The 14,794-nt window shown below is 34.9% G+C and overlaps 1 protein-coding gene across 1 annotated transcript in view; it reads left to right on the forward strand.

Annotated features, from left to right (window-relative positions):
• The window catches only part of Ano3 (anoctamin 3), a 390,715-nt gene extending 377,244 nt beyond the window's left edge, over positions 1–13,471 (forward strand). Inside the window, exons 26-28 of the mRNA XM_048788513.1 lie at positions 3,221–3,301; positions 3,713–3,818; positions 10,642–13,471. Coding sequence (XP_048644470.1) covers positions 3,221–3,301; positions 3,713–3,818; positions 10,642–10,824 — 370 coding nt within the window. The 3' untranslated portion in view covers positions 10,825–13,471. The remainder of the gene's footprint in view (positions 1–3,220; positions 3,302–3,712; positions 3,819–10,641) is intronic.
• The last annotated feature ends 1,323 nt before the right edge of the window (positions 13,472–14,794 follow it).

Below are 14,794 nucleotides of genomic sequence, written 5' to 3' on the forward strand. Positions count from 1 at the left end.
ATTTCACATTGCAACTAAGCTTTAAGAAGCTACCCCATGTAGCTTTAGTGTACTATCACTGAAACATATCCAAAATTATCTGAAGTGCTATTAAAATAGTCCTTCTTTTTCCAACTACTTATCTATATGATGCCAGATTTTCTACTAACACTTGAACCAAAACAACATATTGCAACAGATTTAATACAGAAGTGGATACAAGAACCTAGCTATCTTCTGTTAAAACAGACATCAAAGAGATTTGCAAACATATGAAATAATGTCATTGTCACTATATTTTTCCCTTTGCAAGTTATAGCTATTTTTCTTTAAAATGTACCATTTTTATTAATTTACAATGGATTTGATGGCCACTTTTAAATGAATAGTTAAATATTTTCTAAATTTGTTTTCATTTCTAATGTGATAAAATAGCAGTAGATATACCTCTGTGACAAAGGCTTTTCTGGTGTTCAATACTTTTAAAAATGTAATGAGATTCTGAAACCCAAAATTTAAGGAATTATAGGCCTGGAGAAAGTTACATAGCCTCTCTAAACCTTGTGTGTTTAATCTGTATGATGGAGATTATAATATACATATTTTAAAGTTGTAAAATTAATGATGTCCAACAACTCTTTGAATGTACATAGAACTCTAAAATATCAATAGTACTAACACATCTTTGTCTTCCTTTCCTTTATCATCCTCTTTCCCATTCTTACCCATCTTACAAACCAATTGGCCAATTATTGTAACCTCTTCCTTGGATACACTGGTCCCTGCCCTTCCCCCCTGATGTTTTACTGCTTTGGCAGAGTCCCAGCCATCTCCAAACTCTGTCTAGTCTGCACTGTTCTCATACAGCTAGTGTGGATGAAGAAAAACAAAAACACTGACTAGCTTCACTTTATCTTTATTTTATTTTTTTGTGGTGCTGAGGGTCGAACCCAGTGCCTCCTACATGCTAGGTGATCATTCTACCACTGAGCCCCATCCCCAGCCCCTTCACTTTAAATTTTTATCACTTCTCTTTTGTGGACCCAACACACGTTTTATTTCCCAAGTCCATTTGCTCTTCTTTTTTAGAGAAGTTTTTCATACCTTCTCCTTGTTCCTTAAGGCTTCGGCACCTCCTTATTTATTCTCACTCACTTTATTCTTAGGTTTACTTAACTGGGAAAATACAGCCAAATAGAAAAGAACTTCCACAGATATCCCTGATTGAGTCTGCCTTCCTACACCATGCATCCTACTCCACGCATCCCACACAGTCTGCTTTCTCCCAGTTCCTAGAAGTGGAACTCTCTGCTCCTGTGGAAAGCAAAAGCCATGTAATTGTACCCTAGATCTCTTCCTCATTCCTGGAGAACACCAATCTAGTATTTATTCACTTTTTCTCATACACTACAAACAGAATGTTGTCTTTTTCACATTAACACTGATATATGCTTTTGTTTTTCCAACCAATGTGTAAAGTCCTGCCTTGTTCTGACTGCCTGCCAGTGGATCCTCATGTCTTTGCTTCCATTTTAAACAAACAAACAAAAAAAAAATCCAAAAAATTTTCCATATTCATTTCTCCAATCCCCCTCCTCTTCTTCCCCATTATGCTCTTTCTGGTAAGGCTAATACTCTGTAGAAAGGCCATGAATTTCACATTTTGAAATCCACTTGTCATTTCCCAGTTCTCACAGTGGTTGACGTATTAGCTTTGACAATCGATCATTCAGTTGCTGTGTCCTATTCATTTGACTCTCAGAATGCCACAGACTTCCTTCCTTCACTTCATCTTAGCCACACTGATCTCTACAGTCCTTACTACGTGCTTGGTTCCCTGTGTCCTCTGCTTGCAGCCCACCATTCACAGCTCCCCATGGCTGCCTCCCTCAACTCCTCAAAGTTACTCATTTCTTTTCTCTTAACAATGTCTACTCTGGAAATGCAGTTGAGCATTCTAAGCCTCTAATCCTAATTCCCCTTAGTTTACTCCATTGGTAGTACCGTAAGGCAGTGTGGTTCACTTAACTTTCTTCAAGGGTATCTAATTTCTCCAGCATCACTTTTTTTTTCTTTTTCTGGAGATGGGGATTGAATTCAGGGGCACTAGGCCACTAAGCCACTTTAGCCCTATTTTGTATTTTATTTAGAGACAGGGTCTCACTGAGCTGCTAAGCATCTCGCCATTTCAGAGGCTGGCTTGGAACTTGCGGTTCTCCTGCCTCAGCCTCCTGAGTGGCTGGGATTACAGTAAGATATTAAGTGTGGTGACTTTTTTCTTCTTCAGCATTGAATTTGGCCATTTGTGCTTCTTCTATTGAGAAATGCCTACATAGTTCTTTTGCCCATTTATTGATTGGGTTATTTGTTTTTTTAGGCATTGAGATTTTTGTGTTGTTTATATATTCTGGGTACCAGTCTGGCAGAGGAACAGGTGGCAAAGATTCTCTTCCATTCCGTAGGCTCTCACTTCACGCTCTTAATTATTTCCTTTGATGTGCAGAAGCTTTTTAATTTGGTATCATCCCATGTATGGATTCTTGGTTTTATATCTTGGTCTTGTTGAGGAAGTCAGTGCTTACACCTCTATAATGGAGTGTTGACCCTATTTTTTTCTTCTAGTGGTTGCAAATTCTTTGGTCTAATTCCTAAGTCTTTGATCTACTTTGAGTTTTTTTGTAGGATGGGAGGTAGGGAAATAGTTTTGTTCTTCTACATATGGATATCCAGTTTTCCTGGCCCAATTTTGTTATATTAAAAAGGCTATCTTTTCTCCAACACATATTTTTGGCACCTCATCCAAAAAAATGCTGTTTTTGTTGCTATAGCTCTGTAGTATAATTTTATATCAGTTGTAGTGATGCCTTTGCCTCACTGTTCTTTCTCAGAATTGCTTTGGGTATTCTGGGTCTTTTACTCTTCCAAATGAATTTAGTACTATAAAACACAGATTTATAGAGATTTAAAACCAAGGATGTAACTAGTGTCTAATAAACTATGTAATAAATAAATACAAACCAGATGAAAGTGCAAGAGGAGAAGTACTGGGAGGAATCGACAGGAGTTTGTTTCTTTAAGATATAATTAGAGATACAATGAGAGAGGATATAATAACAGCTGAGTTGCTAGGTATATGTAAAGTTAGAAATGATGCATTTGTAAAATCCTATCATTTTAATGAAGAAATTATACTGGAAATTTATGAAACTCTCAGTCAAATAATAATTTTCTTTTTTCCTAGTTGCTTAAAAGGATATGTCAACAATAGCCTATCCTTCTTTAACTTGAGTGAGCTTGGTATAGGAAAATCTGGTTACTGCAGGTACTTATTTATAACTTATTGTCAACTTTTCTGCTTCCCTTCACCATTCTGTCTCCTGTCCCTGAATGTCAATGAGTCCATTTAAACTATCATTTTGGAGTTTGGGGCAAATTAGGGAAATTTGAGACCTTCACACTTTGACCCTTTGATCTCTATTTTTCATATTCTTTTGTTGGTGGTGGGTTTTGTTTATTTATTGACAGTACTGGGAATTGAACCTAGAAGTATTCTACCTCTGAGCTACATTTTCAGTCCTTTGTAAATTTTAGTTTGAACAGGGTCTCACTAAATTGCCCCAACTGGCCTCAAACTTGTGATCATTCTGTCTTTGCTTCCCTAGTAACTGGGATTACAGGTGTGCACCACAGAGCCTGGAACCTATTTTTCAAATTCTTTCTTTTTGTGTTTCAGGTACCGAGACTACCGAGGCCCACCTTGGAGCTCCAAACCCTATGAATTCACTTTACAATACTGGCACATCCTTGCTGCTCGATTGGCCTTCATTATCGTGTTTGAGGTTAGTCACAAACTGAGAAGAAAATTACTGTGGGTAAACACTTCTGCAACTGACATATCAGTTGCCTCTTTGAAGTCAATTACTCACTTGTAAACAAACAAAGGACTTACATAGGTTCTGGCAAAAGGCTCTGATTCAGATTAAATAAAACTATTATAACAAGTGCCAAAAAGCAGGAGCTGAAGAATGTAACAAGGTAAGTTAGTAGGTACTTACACTAGACAATCAAGGTGGAAGAAACTAATGAAGAGTTAATGCAAAACTCTTGAACTTCCTAGTGCCTAGTTTAAAAAGGAAAGGAAGGTTTTCATAATCTGATAAGAGAATTCATACCTATTCCCCAGGTTAGAAAAACTGAACAATCAACTCTTAAGTACAGTTGTTCACATATGCATTTGTTTAGGGGACATTGGATGATTCAATAAAGTTTGCCTGAGAATGTTTTTATTACAAGATGGGTTGTGTTTAATGACCAAAATCACGTGACAATATTAAATTATAATTCTATGAAGAAATTTTGAGGAAGCTACAGTATTGTTGCCTTGTTTAAACAAGACAATAGAGTGGAGAATTAATACTGTAATATATTAACTATCTTTGAGGCACCGCTAAATCAATGAAAAATGCTAAAGATATGTATTTCCTATGGCCAAAATTGTGAAGCCAAAGATAGAGGCATACCTAAGACTTTTGGGAAACGTATTTTTTTGTAGTTGTAGATGAACAGCATGTCTTTATTTTATTTGTTTATTTTTATGTGGTTCTAAGGATCGAACTCAGTGCCTCATATGTGCAAGGCAAGAGCTCTGCCACTGAGCTACAGCCCCTGCCCAGAAAAAGTATTTTTAAAAGCAACTGTACCTCTCAACTGATTTTCAAAAAGCATTTCATATTTTGTATTGGAATATTTTTCATCTGGAAAATGAAATACTTACTTGTAAAAGTTTCATCCAAGACTGAAATTCTATTTCCTAATGACTTGTTGACCCTATAAAAATGTTTCCTTATGAAGTGAGAATTTCATAATACAAGTTGCATAATTGTTTAATGCATATTTCCAATCAAGTGATTCATTGAAGGTTTTTTATTGTATATGGTTTTTATAGATAAACATTTTTCCCATTCTCTTTTAGAACTCTAGTGAACAAACACATACAACATATCATGATGCATACATGTGATTCTCTCTTTATTTTTTTCTTCATTTCTTATTACTAATTCCATCACCCACCTCCCAATAGCACCCACTCTTCTTCTTCAGTGTAAGCTCTTTCACTTGTTTATTTGCATAAATAATTACTTATAAAATATATGTAGCATTATTTTGAGAGTTCTTTCTCAAAATTATTTCAGTGGTATAATGCAATAAAACTCATTTTTTTCTCTTACATATTTTATTATTTATATCTAGAAATAAATCTATTCATGAAACCTACCCATGTTTAGATCACTTCTTCTAAATATGAGAAATGTGTTATTTAAATATAATGAAATATCATTGTGGGTACTTAGGTCTACAACCATTCTCTCTACCTCAAATAAATCTCTTATTAATAATTGTGGATTTTGTTATCATTTAATACATTAATGGGTTTCCCAAGAACACATAACCAGATTTTAACACATAACAACCAAAAAATTGTTAGTTTGTCTGTATCCTCAGTTTCATGTAATGTAATACTAAGAGATTGCTCTCCAAATGAACTGTATCTATTTATTCTCAGTGGGCGAGGTTTTCCTTTCCCTTACGTTTTCACCTGACTTTAATATTATCCTGCTTTTCAATATTTTGTAGTTGTGTGAAAGATAACATTTTGACTTTTTTCTTCTGTTATTGCTGTTTTAATTGTCACCAATGATACTGACGTTTGATTTTAGTACTGGAAAACCATTTTGGTTTTCTTTATTTGTAAATCAATATACTCTTAGTCCAGTTTGGTTGAGCTTTCTGTTCATGAGCAAATTTTAAGATTTCCTTTTATATACTACATATTATTGCTTTGCAATCCCTAAACATAGCAAGTATGTATTCCTTTCCATAACCTATTAATTTTATTTAGAAACAAATAACATTTTTGATGTAGTTAACCTCATGATTGCTTTTCTTTTTGTTTCATTTTATATGGATTATTTAGGAAAATTTCATGATCTAATGTTCAAAAACGATATTCTGCTACACTTTCACTATTAACTTTATAGTTATATTTTTCACATATCTCTAGGATATTTGACCTTAAGATACAGTCTGAGGGAAAAGATGATTTTCTTTTTCTTACTATGAAAAGATAATCTGTAATGGTTTTTACAAAATAATCTATAATATATCCGGACTTGTGTAATTTCATTCTGCAATATTCCAAGTTTTTGTATGTATATAAGTGTATCCCTGGCCTCATAAATCTGATATCTGACTCCATTTTTCTGTTCTAATTCTATATCACACTAAATGCTATGATTTTATAATATATCTTAGTATCTGATAAAAACAAGCTGTATTCCATGCTTATTTTTATATTTTTATTCTCTTATTTTTTTTCTTTTTTTTTTGAGGGGAAGTTGTAGAGTTAGATATACTTATATTATTTTTTTAGTTGACATAAAATTTATGCATGTATATGAGGTGTACCATGTCATACACAGACAAGGTTAAACATATCTATTAAAATATTTACCTTTATGTTGAAATCATTTCTTCTAGCTTTTGTGAAATATGCAGTACATTATTGTATTAGTTGGCTTTGCATCACTGTGACCAAAATACCTGACAAGAACAATCTAGAGGAGGAAAAGTGTGTTTGGGCTCATGGTTTCAGAGATCTTAGTCCATGGTCAGTCAACTTCATTGCTCTGGACCCAAGGTGGGATAGAACATCTTGGTGGAAGGGTATAGTAAAGGAAAGCTGTTCAGCTCATGGAAGCCAAGAAACACAGACAAAGAGAGAGGATCCAGGGACAAGATATAATCCCCAAGGGAAAATCTCCAATGACCTACTTCCTCCAACCATGCACCACCTGCTTATAGTTACCACCAGAAATTCATTCAAATTCTTACTCTACCAAATGTATTAATTCACTGATGAGCTGACAGATCTCATAATTTAATTATTTCACCTCTGAACATTCTTGCATTGCCTAACATGAGCTTTTGATGGGACATCTAATATTCAAACCATAGCATTCTATCCTGGGCCTCCAAATGTTCATATTCATCTCACAAGGCAAAACACTATAGTCTGTCCCCAGTAGTCCTAATGCTCTTAACAGTTTTGGCAATGCTCAAAAGTCCAACTCAAAAGTTTCCTGAGATTCAAAGAAAAATCTTGGCTCAGAGGCCCTGCAAAAATCAAAAGCAAGTTACATATATCCAATATACACTGGGACAGAGCAAAGATTTCCATTCCCCTGCAAAGAAGAAGAAGAAGAAGTAGTAGTAGTAGTATTAGTACTAGTACTAGTACTAGTACTAGTACTGGAATAGAAAGAAGGATGGGACCAAAACCATACTGAAAGTCAGCTATTTCCAACACCTGGGTCTCATGGTAAAACAGAGACTTCACAGGACTTGTGCAGTTTAGTTCCCACAGCTTTGCTGGATGCTGTCTATGTAGTCTCTCTGTTACACTGGCTCTGTCTACAGACAGGAGCTTTCCTCAGGTAAATGTTTTATATCATTGGCATCTCTTAATCCCTGGCATCTCCATTCCAGCATACCTTCCTTCTTGAAGCTTCATACATAGCCCAGTCAGGGACTGCTCACAGGGATCTCAAACCATGTATGTTTTTCCTGGCCTACCAGGCCTTCCTCTGAAATATTATTGGAAGCATCCATAACCCATAACTCTTCCGGGATCCTGTTTATATCTATAGAACCAGCACTATGTAGATGATGCCCGGGTCTGCAACTAGCTCAAATAGGCCCTGACCCTCTTAGAACATGGATGCAGTGGTTGCTGAGGGGCTTTGTGAGCAGGATCCCCCATGATCTCTTAAATGAGTTTTTATTTTTACACCCTGAACTTACCATGGGTGTGAACTTATTGATTCCTGAGTTGCTCTCAAGGCATCTTTTCTGTTGTCTCTGTGCAAAGCACTTGGTTTCTCTGTAACAGAGGTAATTTCTTCAGCAACCACAATTTCCTTGTTCTCTTTTTTACATGTACTTCTTCTCTAGCCAAACTACAAGTTTTTCAAATCTTTCCTCTCTTCGTTTTGCTCCTGAACCTCATAGTAAAACTTGTTAAAAGTGGTCAGCAATACCTATGCCATGGCCTGAATGCTTTGCTGCCTTGCAATTTGCACCACCAGATTAATTAGAGCATCATCTTTAAATTCGGTCTCTCAAAAAGTCTCAGGACATGGTCAAAATGTTGACAAGTTCTTTGCCGAAATGTAATATGAACAGCCCCTATTTCAGTGCCCAGGAGTCCTTGTTCTGCTCTGAAACCTCAAGAGCCACAGTCTTTACCCTCTCCATTCCTATTGGTTTCGGGTCTTCTGAAATTCATCCCCACCATCACCACCAGAAGTGTCCATTATGGTCTGCTTACAACATTCAAAGGCTTCTCCAGCCTGTACCTCCAAACTTTTCCAAACTCTTCTTTCAAACCAGTTCCGTAGGCTTCTGAACACGTGGTCAGGCATGTCACAACAGTGATCTTACTCCTTGTGTCAGTTTCTGTACAATAGCACACCAGAACTATAACTATCTGATTATGACTTTATACCTATTGATCAACTTGTCCCCATCCCACCCTCCCCTCTGTTAACCACTAGTCTAGTCTCAACTTCTATGAAAACTTTTTTTTTTAGATTTCATGTTTATTGATCTTATTTTTCAAAATTCCCATTGCTACTTGGAGTTTTTAATCATTCATATAAAATTTAGAATTTGCTTTTCAGGTTTCTTCAAATATTGTGAAAGACTTTGGTTAGAATTACACTTCTAAGTAGTTTTTGACTTACAAAAACCTGTGCTGTTTCATTGATAAACAGAATTTGTTCTATTTTATCTTTTAATTGAGATCTAAAACAGCTGTTGCTTCTTCCTTTTTAAGTTTATTACTATAAACTTTGTAGATATTTCATTGCTATAAGTTATAGCCTTCATCATATGATTTGCTTGATTTTTGATGGTGTACTGGAATGTTAATTATTTTTCTAAGAGGAACACAGTTACTTGTGTAGGTATCTCACATCTGTTGGGTTGTCATTACAAATGTCGTATTATTTTCAAATAATGAAGTATTGCCTTTTCATTTGCAAAGTTTATACCTCATCTTTGCTTGTCTTACCGTACTTGAAATGAATGTATGTTACTTAACAGCAGTAACAATCAACCATGTCTTATTCTCAACTAAAATAAATGCTCCTATTTTTAACTATGATTTCTGTAGGTTTGTTTAAGATAAACTCTTTATTAGTTGGAGAATTTTTTTCTAGTAATAGTTATCTAAGAATGTCTTGATAAGTGGGTATTAAACTTTAGGAAATGTTTTTTAGAAATGCAGTTTAATGTTGAACCATCCTTGCATATCAATCTATATGAATCAGTTTATAGGACATTTAGTATCATCAAACAGGGCATAGAGAATATCCTTCTTTACTAATTTAAATCATGATGATTTACAAAAAATTATTTCTATATTCCTGAGGCTCAAACATAAATATTTTGAAGATAGTACATATATAAATCATCAGGAAAGAAATTTCTGAGCATCTGATTGAAAATATGACCTCCTTTACTGTGCTCTACTTTGCAATGCAGCTTCTGAGGACACTAGCCCAGATAGAAGTGCCTTGGAAACTATTGTCTACTAAAATTTCTTTACGTAAATGTGTTCTTTTTCACAGATCAAGTGTCAGATTATTTTTCCTTTTTGAGAAATTGAAAGATCTACTCTTCTTTATAGAAATCCAAAAAGTATACATTTATAATAGTAGGAGGTAATATTCAAGCAGTGCTTATACTATGCTGAGTACTCCTTTAAGCTTCTTATACACACACACACACACACACACACACACACACACACACATTTAATCCTCATACCATATCCCTTTAAGAAGCACTATTTATATCACCCTTTCAGGGATAAGACATGGAATGTGGGTGATGTTTTTGAAGGTTACATAGCTAAACAGTGTTGTAAGATTCAGACTTAAGCAGAATGATTCAACATCTGTACATTTACTAACAACCATTCTACCCTTTGAGTTTTATTCTCACTTTATTTAAACACAATATTTTTGTCAGTTTATTTTAAAAACAGAAGTATTATGTATTGTATCATAGAAGAATAATATGATGAGTAAAACATGTTACAGCAGTTATTACAGTGATATATAAATCTATTACAGTACAAATTCCAGAAATGCATGTGTTAGAATTTGACTCTAATCTTATTATCAGAGGCAGCATTTATTCTTGATTGTTTAGACTCTGTGTATTATGATATATTGGACATGAACTTTTCCAGGATATGCTTTTTCTCTTTTGTATATAATATTTCATCTTAATAAAAGTATTTAATAATGTGTAAGTATTTTATACACATGAATTTGATTCATTGTATGTTTACAAAGTGATATTAAACATGAAATCAAGAAGAGGAAAAGATGGGTTTCCTCCTGATACTAATGTGATAGCAGGTAACAGTATAGCATTCCTAATACAATTTTTTAGAATATTAATATTCAAGATACTGTCTACTACATTCCGATACATGATTTTAAGACAAATGCAGAATTGTTTGTGATTTTCTGTCCTGTTTAAAAATTGTACTTCAAAATGTTTGAAAATTGTACTTTCTACTCTAATTTGTAGCACCTCGTTTTTGGAATTAAGTCATTCATCGCATACCTGATTCCAGATGTACCAAAGGGCCTACATGAAAGAATACGACGGGAGAAGTACTTAGTCCAGGAAATGATGTATGAGGCTGAACTAGAACATTTACAACAACAACGGAGACAGAGTGGTCAGCCTGTTCACCATGAGTGGCCTTAGTTGATACCATTAGTGCAAGAGGGGAGGTACCATTAGTTGCAAAAGAATGATGTTAATTGTAAATCTAGGTGACATCTCAGAGAAAGGTATATTTGACAAAATGTAGGCATCATATGCTACTTGGAAATGTATCACAGCAATCTCTGGGATTTGGAATGTAGAAGTTTCTAGGGAAGGAGATAATAACTCGTGACCTTAAAAAGAGGTTAGGCTGATGATGTAGGAAGCCAAAATTTAATTCTCAGAACCAGTCTCAGGGAGTTGTGTGGTTGGAGACCTTCCCTTTCCATTGGCTGCAGTGCAGTAGGAGGGGTGGTAGTGACATTCTAAAGACATATGTTTGTGTAAATATTCAAAAGCCAGGCATGACTTAAAAGTATTATGTGGTCTTCACTCACACGATAATCTGAGTTTGGAACCTTCAGTTGAATTAAGATACTTACAAGAAATAACTTAAATCAATTATTGCCTTTGCTGCCAGAAATCCATGTTCCTCTGGCTTACATGTTAGTAGGAATTTCCCTGACTCTTGATGAATTTGTGGATCTGTTTGAGAAGGAATTTATGCTGCTTTGCATTGACTATGAAGTTGAAGAGTTGCACATCACTTTTGGTAGTCAAACCAAAAATCTAAGTTTCCAAAAATAATGTCATTCTTTGAAATAATACTCTATTGCATTGGCTACATTCAAGTCTATTTTATTACTGGCAGAGCCAGTTGCACTGCACATTTTTTATACTAAATGCCAATAACCACATAGTTAGAAAAAACAAATGGTTATTCTTATATCATTTAAAACACAACTGATCCCTACTTTACTGTGGAAGGCTGGTTTATAGCATATTTAATGTTTCCCTCTCCGAATTATTGCAAATCATAGAGAATACTATCTTGACATGCTGTAAATATGTTGATTTTCCTTGTACCTTTGCACCTTGAAAGTATGTAATGCAAGTTTCAATTTATGCTGCAGCTCTGAGACCAGTTACACAATTTGCTATTGTAATGTTTATTCAGGAATTCTGAAGCCAGATGCTCTACAACACTTGTGATTTTTTTACAATGTGCACTCATGAGCTAATGAAAATAATGCATGTGTATAATTCTATATTGTTTGTAAAAATACTTTTCGAGTTCTTTTTCATCAGTGAAGGGTGATTTTTGTTATTTCTTTGATAGATTGGTTTGGTTTATTTTTGAAAACTCTGTAGAAACAAAGTCAAATTTATTGTGAATGAGATAATTGTTGCTTTGTTGTGGAATTCTTATTTTCAGTGACAATACTATCTGTCCATAGTCTGATAGAGCAAAAATGATGAGGCATTCAACTAAAGAAAATCCAGAGTAGGCATTAACTATGAGGGTAGGATAGGAAGAAAGACAAGGGCTAAGGTCAGGCAATGTATGATAAGAGTCAAGGTACTTTTCCTTGCAAAATAGGAAATCCAAATTTTCTTCTCCAGAGAATGAGTCCTTGAAACACACACACACACACACACACACACAAACACACACACAGAAAATTACTATTGTTTATCCAATTAATTCTTGTCCAATTAAGCAGTACATTTATTACCAAGATGTAAAAGACCAGTTTAGACACAGTAGAAAAAAAGAGCACTTTGTGATATGTTGGTATTCCTCTAGTAAAGAAATTATAAAGGCTCACTTCTAGAAAAACATTTTCCTAATTCTTAACACTGAGAAAAAAAATTCTGCATTTATTTATTTCCCTCTGGGGAAAAAGTTATTAAATTATAGTTGTTTCATGGTTCTTCTCCAGAACATTTTATTTCCCTACTTGCCCTCTAATTTTGAACCAGGCGAAAGCCTCACAAATACTGGCCACGCAGTACTCTTTCATTCAAATTATAACTAAATTCTCTAGCTACACAATGGAGTTTTAAACTCCATTTTTGTAGCACCAGTGTTTCCTTTTCATTGCTATTTATATGCACATGACTGATTATAAATATTCTCTGTTTACCTGACATTGACATCTTTTCCAAATTAAAAACACAAGACAATACTTTAATAAAATTGTAACACTTTAATTTAGAAAAGTTTTCCCCTGATAATCTTGAAACAGATGTGCAAAATAGAGGTAAAAATTATCTGAAATCTTTTATCATGAATTTGTACAGTAGACTCTAGCTATGCCTTCGTCGTCATTGACAGTACAATACTAACAGCCCCTCACAGTATATTAGTTTTAGGTTATTCTGTTTAGATTGAAAGAAATATTTTATATCTTCATTTTCATATGAATACAAATTATTTCTCAAAGATTTATAGCGCACACTATTCTCAGGAATACTATATTACATGAATGCTGCTTATATATTTTCATATTCTAACTTCTTGTCTTTTTAAGCTAAAAAGTAATGACTCTGTGCATGCAGTCTGCCTTGATGAGTTGTTCAGAGCTGAAGAGATTCTCAAAGGAAAATCACTCTAGATTATAGCTGAAATAGTTCACAAATGTCTGAGTTTGTGCACGTACTTTTAAGTAAAATGCTGAGTGACTGCATGATGAGATGCACCTTTTAAATGCTGCACATACTTCTAAATTGACTCTTAGCACAATCTATTGTACAATTGAATGAATGCAGAAAATTTGACTCAATAAATTATCATTTAATATGGTATTTTTTTCTATAATTCATGTGTTAAATTTAATTCTGCTGAGTTTTTAAATGTTAAATTGGGATTTGTTGTATGGGGAGGGAGAATTGCTCATTCATTAGTTATACAAAACAACAGTTGCTTATTCTTATCCCATTCTTAAAAAGTTCTCACTACCTTCTGATAAGATTATTGTCATCTTCAAGACATTTGCACATTAAAATGCAGATGGAATATCACATTGATGCAAATAATGTTTTGTGTTCAACACAGATGGGAAAGTCAGCTTGAGTAGGTCTTGTGAGGTAATAACAACTATGTTTTACTTAGCTTTTCCTCACTATGACCAAAATACCTCATTAAGAGCATCTTAAAGGAAGAAACATTTATTTTTCTTCATGATTTCAGAGGTTCAGTCCATGACTGACCAATCCCATAGCTCTGGACCAAACATGAGGCACAACATTGTGGCAGAAGAAAATGATAGAGGCAAATAGGTCAGAAGATGGCTACCAGGAAGAAGAGAGAGCTAACTCCACTCACTGGGAATAAACTATAAGCTCCTAATACATGGATGCAGTAACCCACCTGCTCCAACAACACCCCATCTGCCTACAGTTACCATCCAGTTAATCCGTGTTAGTGGATAAAGCCATTGATTAGGTTACGACTCGCATAACCTAATCATTTCACCTCTGAACTTTCTCACATGAGCTTTTGGGGAACACAGCATATCTAAATCATAAGACTCCTCCCCTGGAAACTCATGCCCATCTCATACTGAAAAATATACTTAGTCCATTTTTGAAAGTCTCTATAGTTTTAACAGTTCCAGCAATATGGAAAACTCCAAGTTCAAAATCTCCTCAGAGACTCAAGGCAAACTCTCAAACTCTGTAAAAATCAAGTGCTATTTTTTCAATATTTAAAAATTTCCACCCTACAAAGGAGAGATAGTGGCACAGGAAGAAGAGATGAGACTGAAATCTAGCTGAGCAAACAAGTCCTACAGTTCCATGTCCAGTATTTGGGTCACATGGCATCAAGATGATCTCAGCTTTGCCTCTACATAGCTGATTCCTATGGCTTTCTTCAGCAGATGTTATATGGTCCTGCCATCTTTTAATGTGACTTAGCTCCCTTCTCATATCTTCATGCATCAGACTTTCAAGAGCAGCCCACAGGGACTCCTACCCTATTACACTTTCCCTGGCCCCCTCAGGCTTTCCTTTGAATTCTCAGTGGTAGCCTCCATGACCCCCTAACTCTAACATCCTGCATTCTTGTAGCACCAAAACCATATAGTTCTTTCGTACCATCACAAGCAGTAGCCAATCACCTGGG

The sequence above is a fragment of the Marmota marmota genome, unplaced genomic scaffold, assembly GCF_001458135.2.
Source record: "Marmota marmota marmota unplaced genomic scaffold, marMar, whole genome shotgun sequence".
Taxonomy (NCBI): domain Eukaryota; kingdom Metazoa; phylum Chordata; class Mammalia; order Rodentia; family Sciuridae; genus Marmota; species Marmota marmota.